The following is a 9,895-nucleotide window of genomic DNA, read 5'->3' as shown; positions in this document are numbered from 1 at the left end:
CTGTGTGGCACACTGCAGCAGGAGCAGCTCCAGCATGGGGAGCTCAGGGATGGGCAAGGCTGGCACAATGCTGTGGTGCAGAACAGACCAGCGCTGGTCAGTACCATGTCATCACTTGAGCACCTCCCCAGGGCAGAAAGAAACCCCAGGGAGGACCCAGCCTCGCAGCCAGGCTGGGCCCCCCAGCCAGCACCCACCTCTGAGGGCAGCTCTAGCCTGGCCCGCTTTGATCCACGGAGGCAGTGGGATTAGCTCCTTTTTAGGAGCATTTAAATACAAACCTTTCCCTGGAGGCAGCTGAAGTTAACCAGAGCTCACGCAGAACGTGTTTGTGCACCCACCGTCCTCTGCCTGGAGCCCGGCCATGTCCATGGGGACACACAGGGCACATGCCACAGCCGCGCAGGGGTGGCAGCTGGGTCCTTGGTGCAGGAGTGCCCTGGAACCCAGGATTGCGCCTGGAGTGCTCCAAGCCCACAACCTTGATGAAAGCAGCTCATTAGCACTGACTGTATAAAGAGAAACCTCGCAGCTCATGTGTAGGAGCAATCTGAGGGTCAACTGATCTCCAGCTTTCAGCTCCTTCTCAGGAACTACTAAAGGCTCTCCTGCAACTGGAGGATGCAAGAGACTGGCCAGGAGGTTGTCCTGGATGATGCTCCTAGAGGTGACCAGGGCTGTGGGTGCAGAGCAGGGACACCAGCCCAGAGCCCAGCTGCAAAGTGAAGGAGCCCTGCAGCTGAAGATGGACTTGGGCAGCACCCATGAGCACCCAGACACCAGCAGAGACATCGGGTGCACCAGTGCCAATCCCAACAGGGAGGGGTTTGCTGTTCCCATCTCTCAGCAGCCCACGCTTTGTCCAGGCATCAGGGATCCTGCACCCAGCATCCAAACAGAGCACCCACAGACACGAGCTCCCAGTGCCATGCATTGCCAGTTGATGTGGCAGGGACAAGCCACCCAGAGCTGGGTGGGAGGGAGCAGCTTCACTCCACACATGGGCACAGTGGTGGGTTATGTCAGGAACCACGCACAGCTTGAGGGGACATCTCCAACACCAGCATGGAAAAGAGCTGCAATTGAGATGGAGCACAGGCCATGCAGCAGCACGCTGGGGTGCAAAGCCCAACCCAGGGTACACCACAGGCAACACCTTCACCAGCCAGGCTGCTCACGTTGCTGCATCACCCCTGGCTGCTCCTTCGCTAGGCAGACCCAGCAATCCATCCTGCAGCCCAAAGCAAAGCTTCTTCAGCAGGGAGGGGGGTGCAGCTGTCGGGAACCACTTGTCCCCCAGCAAGGGGGCTCTTCTGGTGCCATGGTGGGGTTCTACCAACATAGGTCATACCCTGGGTACCAGGGGGATGTTGCCTTCTCCTGTAGCTTTAGGTACCTACAGGGAGAAGGCAATCAGTGACTTGCCCACAAGGTCCCCCACAGTGTTACTCCCAGCTGCACACTTGGCCTGATGGCCTTTCCTGGCCCCCCCACACCAAGGTGCCCTCATATCAGGAGCAGCTCCCTCAGGGAGGGAGAGCAAGGGAGAACCCAGGTCCAGCAGGACCCATCCTGCAGTACCTGCACGGAGAGCCAGGCAAGTCCAACCGAGAGTCAGGGCAACACAAAAGTCCAGATCCCGCAGCACCATGGTGCTGAGTCCAGTGTGAAGCCAACCCACAGATTAGGGCACGCACTGAACAGGCAGGTCCGTGGTGATGGGGCAAGATGAAACATCAGGCTACAGGCTGATGTCTTGGATCTGCAGAGCATAGACCAGGTAGAGACAGACCTGTGCTGGACACCAGCACCCCTCCAGCACAGCTCCCACAGGGACTGACAGCTCCAGCTGAGCTTGAGCAGGGCTCTGAGCATGCTCAGCCAATTCCTCCCATGCAGGGAAGTCTCCAGGGTGTGGGGAGCTGTCAAGTGAGGCTGATATGGGGAAGGGTAATTGGTACCTCCAGAGCTGGTGCCAACTGGTGCATCTTCTTTATGGGGAGGTGCTGCTGGAGGTGGCCCAGCTGCTCTGTCCAGGTCTAACAGTACCATACGTGATAGGAATGCAGCTTGTGCCCCTCTGACCTGAGCCCAGGCCTGGGGAAGCCATCAGCACAAGAGACCACACTGTGACCAATGTAGTCACAATTCCCATGCTGTGCAAGACACTGTTCCATATTTATTTTTACCCTCCTCCATCATTGTTACGCTCTCACAGGCAGTAGCAGCAGCTCTTCCCACATTCACCTATTGGGAATCATGTTGCACTTTCCCCAGAGGAAATGTAAAACCGGATTTTGCCCCATACCCCATTCTGGTTTTGGGATGCAGTTGTAGGGTGCAGAGAATCTGTTGGTCTCCCCATGAGCCGCAGCCAGCCTGTGACGGGGAATGGTTATCCCAGTGCTGCTTTGCTGACTGAACCAGCTGGCTTTGCTCAAGGCTAGAGGAAGTGCCGTGCCTGCAGCAGGGCAGGAGCTGCTTTCCATGAATCACTGCTCCAAGCACGACAGGAAGGTGTGTGTGACTCAGGAAGAGCTCTTGCAACTGAGGAAGCCTTCCCAGGGACACCTACACCCACGTCTGTATCAAGTATATCATAGATTGGTTTGTGTTGGAAGGGACCTTAACGCTCACCCAGTCCCAACCCCCCACCACAGGCAGGGACACCTTCCACTAGAGCAGGTTGCTCCAAGCCCCTGTGTCCAACCTGGCCTTGAACACTGCCAGGGATGGGGCAGCCACAGCTTCTCTGGGCTCCCACACATCAGGCAGCCCCCATTCACCTGGGAGATGCACAGGAGCTGGATGAAGGCCCAGGAGTTCTTTTTATCCCTATCAATATCTCCTACAATGTCATATTTCCAGATCTTTGGGTTACAAAGAAGCTATTAAGAGTAAAGAAAGGCTGAAGAGGTCCCTCATGGATCGATGAGTCTATGGGCAGCACAGCATGGTACCCTCTGCAGTCCCCCTACTCCATTGCTTGTTGTACGCACTCCTGAGTGCACAGTGCTTTAGGAAGCAAGAGCTGGCCACAGGAGGGTGACCCATCCTGGTGACATGGACCCTTGGGACCCGCTGTCCCAGCACCCTGTGACAGCCATGACCCAGTGCTACTGGAAAGAAAGGAGCCCTTCACTGGGCAAAGGGAGCTGACAGTGCACGGGAGGCATGAGGGATGCTTCCAAAGTGAGGGAGTCCAGACTGCCCACCAGCCCTTCAATTCCCAGCTCATTTGTGTGGGGGAAGAGCAGGACCAGCAGCCCAAGTGCCCTCAGCTGGGGTTCTCTCCCTTCTTCAGCTTCCATCCCATCCCTCCAGCTCAACCAGCATTTTCCCTGGAAAATGCAATTGGGTAAAGAAGTCCATGTCAGGCTAAGGAGGACAGAGTCTATGGTGAAAGCACATTTCCATACACCTGGCATCTCAGCCATACTCATCAAGTTACAGCTCTCCAGAAGAGCCTTGGGTCCCATGCCAGGAGCATCCGAGCCTCCAAGAGACAGAGTGGGACCAAGGACAAGCCTCAGCTCTCTTTGTGCTTGATCCTCCAGCCTCAGCTGTGCTGCAGGAGGAGCTGTTGACTTCTCCAGCCAAGCTCATCACCACGGCCCTACAGCAGGTGTGTGCCACAGTGTCCGGGTACGTGCAGGACTAGCTATGTGATGAGCAATGTGATGAGTGACTCCTCGAGAGGTTCTCCTGCCTCTGAGCAGCAGGAGAGTGCTCCCATGGCCAGTGCAGGGGGAGAACCCCAGCGGTGCTGGCAGAGCTGTGAAGTTCTCCCTTACTGTGAGAGCAGCCATTAGGGGACACTCTGAGGTTTGTCCCCTGAACTGCTCGTTTCCTTCAAACCAGCTTCCTTTGCACACAGCATTGAGAAATGAGCCACCAGGCTCCTGGTGCTCAGCACAGTGTTTTGTCCACAGGCCAGCTCCACTGCCCTGAAAGTGCCTGGCAGGGCTGGTGGCTTTGCAGAGGATCTCACAGCAGCTTGGGGTCTAGGACACTATGGACAGATACTGAGCTGGGATCCTAGGCAAGACTGGGGTTGGGAACAACATGACGAGCCAACTGAGCTGGGATCCGAGTCCTGGGGCTAGCTGGGGCTGGGGACAACCTGGCCAGACATCCTTATCTTCTGGCAGGGAGAACCCTCTCCACAGCCTGGAGGTTCCTGTGCTTTCTGACGAAGGTCTCCAGAGGTACAAGCTGTGGTGTGGGCTGGGAGCGTGAGGAGAGTTGGCATGTGTGCAGCTCTGGCCAGGTTGTCCTCTCCAGTGCTGGCTGAGGGATGAGGTGGTCTTCATGCAGCACAAAGCTGAGCCCCACTTTTCAGCACTGAGCTTTGTGGAAGGCAAAGACCTGAGTGGGTCTCAGGGTGCCCAGGGCACCTATGCACCCCATGCCTTCTGCAGCTTTGCTTTGGGAAGGAGTTGATGTGCAGAAGTGGGGTGAGATGGAGGGGGAGGCAAGACAGTGAGACATGTCCCTGATTTCCCTGAGCAGAGGCATGACGGGCCCTATGTTGCTTAGCCACAGGGTGCTGGGCTGCTCCCAGTGAGCCCAGAGCCACCCAGCACCCAGCTCTTGGGGAATACAAAGGCACAGGACAGAAACCATCTGCAATCCAGCACCCATGGGTGCCTACTCTGCAGCACCCCTGCAGCCCAGCACTATAGACACTGATGGCACTTCAGCTCCCAAGCCCAGGCAGGGTGTGTGATGCTTGTCTCTCCTGTGCTAGTCTTGGGCTTTGAGCTCCCCTCCCAGAAACAAGAGACCTTGGTAGAAGAAAGCCAGGTTGGACAGAGCCTTGGGTAACATGGTCTAGTGTGAGGCATCCCTACCCATGGCAGGAGGTTGCAACTGGATGATCTTAAGGTACTCTCCAACCCAAACCAGTCTGTGATTCTATAATAAGAAAAGAGACATAACCTCTGTCCCACTCTCAGCTGGAAGAGGAAGGGAATCCTGGTCCTTGAGTTGTTTCCATTCCTCATCCAGGATAAAAACACATTAACTGTCCTCGTAGTGTGGAGACAAGCTCGCACACATCACTTTTTGTGGCCACTGCATTCAGAAGGTGGCTTAGTCTCATTCAGCCTTTCCCCTAAGTTATGCAAGCAGCAGCCCTTCTGCCCAGCTGCTCTCATGGGCTCTTCTGCATGAGAAGGCGGATTCTGCAACGGATGGTCAGACCTTCCAGCCCAGCAGCATCTCAGCCAAAGACACACTTAGCTGGTGCGCAGCCTTGTCCTCCCTGTGCAGCTCAGGGGATGGATCTGGCTTTCCACAAGTGCACCTCAAGGAGGTGCACACATACACACTGCACGGAAACTCTTGATCCCAATGTGAGTCATCGGGAAGCACAGGCATGGAAGTGCAGCGACATCCATCCAGAAGAGAAATTTGGGAAGAAAAGCACATTTCAGTCAAATAAAGGAAATGTACTTCAAATTTTATTCAGGATCGCTTGGATTCATTCCTGACAATAGCTCTGGAAGCAGAAGTTTGTGATGGAAGTCTTTGGAGCCCAACGCTTACAAAGAGGCAATCAAACCACCAGCGCAAACATCCACAGGACTACTTGGAGGATAATTCACAGCAAATTGTAGAAGGGGGTTTAGGCACAAACCCAAACCCTGAAAAGACTGTGTCATAAATACCTGCTCAGTTTGCCTGCACAGGATAAGGACATGTGCTTTTCCTGAGGTGCTTCCCTGGGTCTAAATGTCAAGGATCCTCTTCTTGGCTTCACGCAAAAGGGAACAAGCGCTTCCCACTGTGCCTGGCCCAGACAGCCCAAACTGTCTTTTCCAGTGTGTGTTGCTTAATATATGTCAGTTGCTATTTCAGGCTTCCTGAATAATGAGGTGGTGAAGGGTACCCAGGAGCAAAAGCAGAAGAGCCCTCGGGATGAGCTGCCACCACCAGAGCTGAAACAATGCGGTGGTTATTTCTGCAGTCTTAAGACTAGCCCAGACAGACACATAGGGCACAAATCTCACTGGAGGTGCCAAAGGTGAGCTCAGGTATGAGCTCAGAAGAGCAACAGTTCAGGAACAGATCCAAAAATTAGGCTCTGGAGCATGCGGTGATGTAGGAGCTGGAGGAATCAGAGCTCTGCCTGCCCTGCATTTGGGGGATGAGGAGTCACAAATCCTTTTTGTTCTTATACACAACTACAAGGGCCTGCAGGGACAGGACAAGGGGAATGGCTTTAACTTGCCAGAGGGGAGACTGAGATGAGCTCTGAGGCAGAAGCTCTTCCCTGGGAGGGTGCTGAGGCGCTGGCACAGGGTGCCCAGAGAAGCTGTGGCTGCTCCATCCCTGGCAGTGTTCAAGGCCAGGTTGGACACAGGGGCTTGGAGCAACCTGCTCTAGTGGAAGGTGTCCCTGCCCGTGGCAGGGGTTGGAGCTGGATGAGCTTTAAGATCCCTTCCAACACAAACCATTCTATGATTCTCTCAATTCTCCCAGGCATCCAGCACTGTCTGTGCTCTGAACACCACCAGCCAGGACCAAGAAAAGCCAAGAGCTGAAGACTATGAGCCTGGAGAAGGAGTGAGAAATGGTTACGTGTACTGCAGGGACAGTAACCTAGTTACTGCTTCCCACTCCTGTTTATATCCCACAGCGTCTGTTCTCATCTCACAACTCCTTAATGACAAGTATCCCAAATGAGCATGTAAGGAACAAAGCATCTCGCAGTTAATGGGAGGTTGGTTGGGCTTCGTTGCCCAGGCCTTATTCACAGAACATTAGGAACAAGTGAAGCATCTGGAGGAGAACAGAGACCACAAGGCTGCCACCCCTCTACCTGGACCAGGACAAGGTCAGTGCAGGGCTGAGGAGGACACCCTGACCACAGCCTGCTGTAACGCACTCCTCCAGAAGCCCAGAACTTTGCAAATCCTGAGAGCAGGACTTGGTCCCTGCAGTAAAGCTCTACAGCAGGTTGACTTTGGCCACAACCTGCTTGCAGCCCATCCTGGAGTACTGCTTGTCCTCTGTAGTGTAGTAACTGAGCTGACTTGCTAAATTTTCAACATGTTTCTGGTCAGGATACAGCCCTTCCCTCCTCATCTCCTCTAGGAAACAGTTTATGACATGAGTCTTCTCCAGAAGGATGAATGGAACTATATCCGCAGACTTCCAAAGAGGGTGAGCATCGATCAGTACAGGCTGGACAATGCTCAGCAGTTCTTCAGCTCCCCTTTGCTGATGCAGGATCTCAGCAGATGCATTCTGGATAACAAACTTGGTTATTTCACCACCTCCTAAGTTGCTTATTAAAATGTAGATGGCGTTGAGGAACTCATTGGTTTGATTGGGCTCAAAGAAGCGGCTGAGAGTATCCAGCAGGACTGGAGACATGAGCTCAACCTCATCCAGAATAAACAATGGGATCTTCTCCTCTATTTCAGCTCTTGTGACCATGTCAGAGATCTTCTTAGACAAATCTATTTCACAGGTAAGCGGGGCCACGCCGCTGGGACAGTGATGCATAACAAAGTACTGAAGCACAAAGTCATTGTCCATGATGGAACGAAAATGTTTGGCCAGCAGCCAGCCAACATGACTCTTCCCAACTCCTGTTGGGCCATTTAAAGAGATGACTAGAGGCTTGTTGTGTATGTGGGTAGCCAGGTAGTCTTTCAGTAATTCCATAATGCTTTCCACAGCAACCTTCTGCCCAAACACTTCCCGGTGCATGGTTTTCTCCAAACCGTCCAGGTCATATTTTTGGAGGTTATCATCCAGGTTCTCTATGGCATTGAGAATCTGGAAGAAGATAATGACAATGAGCAAAAGGAGGCAGCGTTTTGCCTTGCTCTTCTCCTCCGTTGGCAGGTATCTCTTTGTTTTATCTGGGTACAGCACTATCCTGGATTTCCTCCGATTCTTTTTCCGCCTGCATTTTTTCATCACATACTGCTCCACAGACGTGTCAAAGGTGAAGTACTGGGAAGTTTCAAAGCTGCTCTGGTTAAAGAGGGACATGGAAGGGCCACACAGGCCAGTTCGGTTCAGGGAAAGCTGCCTCTGAAGCAGCCTCGTATGGACGAGCTCTGAAGGCTTCTCTCGAGGGAGCTCTAAATGCAGACGGCTTTTCTTTTGCCCGTGGTAGCGCCGGCGCAGGCGGATGATTGCCCGCAGGGGAGAAGAAATGGAATATATTCTTTTGGAAGCAGCAGGGATTTCAGTAGCTGGTTCTTCTTCCTCATCGGTCTCATAGCAAGATGCCTCTCCTTTGGCATCACTCTTAGCACAAGGCATTTCCCCTTCCCCACTGCCATCAGTGCCGGGCATCTCTCCTTCCACACTGCTCTCAGCATGAGGTGCCTCTTCTTTGGGGTTGGTGTCAGCATAGGGCACGTCTCCTGCTGCATCGCTCTCGGTACAAGGCATGTCTCCTGCTGCATCGCTCTTGGTACAGGACACGTCTCCTTCAGCACTGCTCTCTGTACAGGGCACCTCTCCTCCCAGATCCTCCATGGCAGAGTATGCTTCTCCATCCATCTCAGCACAGGGCACCTCTCCTCCCAGATCCTCCATGGCAGAGTATGCTTCTCCATCCATCTCAGCACAGGGCACCTCTCCTCCCAGATCCTCCATGGCAGAGTATGCTTCTCCATCCATCTCAGCACAGGGCACCTCTCCTCCCAGATCCTCCATGGCAGAGTATGCTTCTCCATCCACCTCAGCACAGGGCACCTCTCCATCCATCTCATCTGGTTCTTAACAGCCCATTCACATCATCTTCTAACTAAAAAGAACAACGTAAAAATCAATCTTTGTAAGATCAGAAAGTGACCATTGACAGTCAAATTACAGAGATACCCCACTTGCTAACAGGCAGAATGATTACCTGTACCCATCAGCAATCACAAGGTGGCAGAGAGAGACTGTCAGACCTAAGCTAACTTTCTGGAAGATTGTCTAGACATGCAACACTACAGATGAAAATCAGCATAAATAAATCAAGCTGATGCCTATCACAAACCCAACCCTGCCTTCGCATCCAGAAGGAGAGCTCAGACCAGGCTGGAGCCAAAGCCAGGGCTCTGCTCCGTGCAAGAGGCAGGACACAGGCAGACAGACCCACGCTGTCAACCAGAGCTGCCCAGTCCTGTTCCCTGATCTATTTAAGCAGGACACAAACCCACACCAGTGCACCAGCACACGCACGTACACCCCCTAAGGGACACTGTCACTCACACCCCCATAGAGCCCTCGCAGGGTGTGTGCACAGGAGTAACTCACTGTGGAACCGCTCGTGCCACAGGGTTGTGGTGGCTCCACATCTTCCAGGGGGGGAATTCTTCACAGCAACCCTCCTACCCCCCTGCCACTGCCCCATGAGCCCACACACTCGCACCCCTGCACACGCAGCAGCCACTGTGTCCTTCCCACATGAGAACCGGGAGCTGCGGGGACATGAGCATCCCTGGGGATAACCGTCTGCACGGAGAACACACGGACAAACCTCATCTGGTGAACAAGGAGGAAGAGGAGAGGCCGTGCTCCAGCAGCAGGGCTTGATGGTGGGAAGCCCCCAAGAGGAACCACCTCCCCAGGGCTGGCTGCTGCCAGGACCCCGCGCACAACCACCTCCACGTGCTGCAGCGCCGGGACGGCTCTATCCCTGCCCGGCTCTATCCCTGCCCAGAGGTGGCAGCAGCTGTGTCACAGTGGGAGGGCATTTTCCAGCCCTCTCAGGACTGCAGCAGCACTGACGCAAGGAGCAGTTTGACACCATGACATTGCCAACCCCAAGAGCAGGAAGAGGAGAGCAGCTTCCATCGGCTGCCTCGGCGATGCCAGCAGCAGCAGGTCTCTGGGCAGGAGGAGGAGGTCCTGAGGGTTCATTATTAACCTGCTGCAG

At 54.1% G+C, this 9,895-nt stretch overlaps 1 protein-coding gene across 1 annotated transcript; it reads right to left on the bottom strand.

Annotated features, from left to right (window-relative positions):
- Positions 1-6,954: 6,954 nt before the first annotated feature.
- On the bottom strand, positions 6,955-8,736 carry TOR4A (torsin family 4, member A). Its single transcript, XM_010021086.1, has one exon. The coding sequence runs from the start codon at positions 8,734-8,736 to the stop codon at positions 6,955-6,957; it is 1,782 nt and encodes a 593-aa protein (XP_010019388.1).
- Between the last annotated feature and the right edge of the window lie 1,159 nt (positions 8,737-9,895).

The sequence above is a fragment of the Nestor notabilis genome, unplaced genomic scaffold (genome assembly GCF_000696875.1).
Source record: "Nestor notabilis isolate BGI_N333 unplaced genomic scaffold, ASM69687v1 scaffold23618, whole genome shotgun sequence".
NCBI lineage: Eukaryota > Metazoa > Chordata > Aves > Psittaciformes > Psittacidae > Nestor > Nestor notabilis.
Note: the sequence above shows the minus strand (reverse complement) of the source record. Positions and strands in the feature narration are given on the sequence as shown.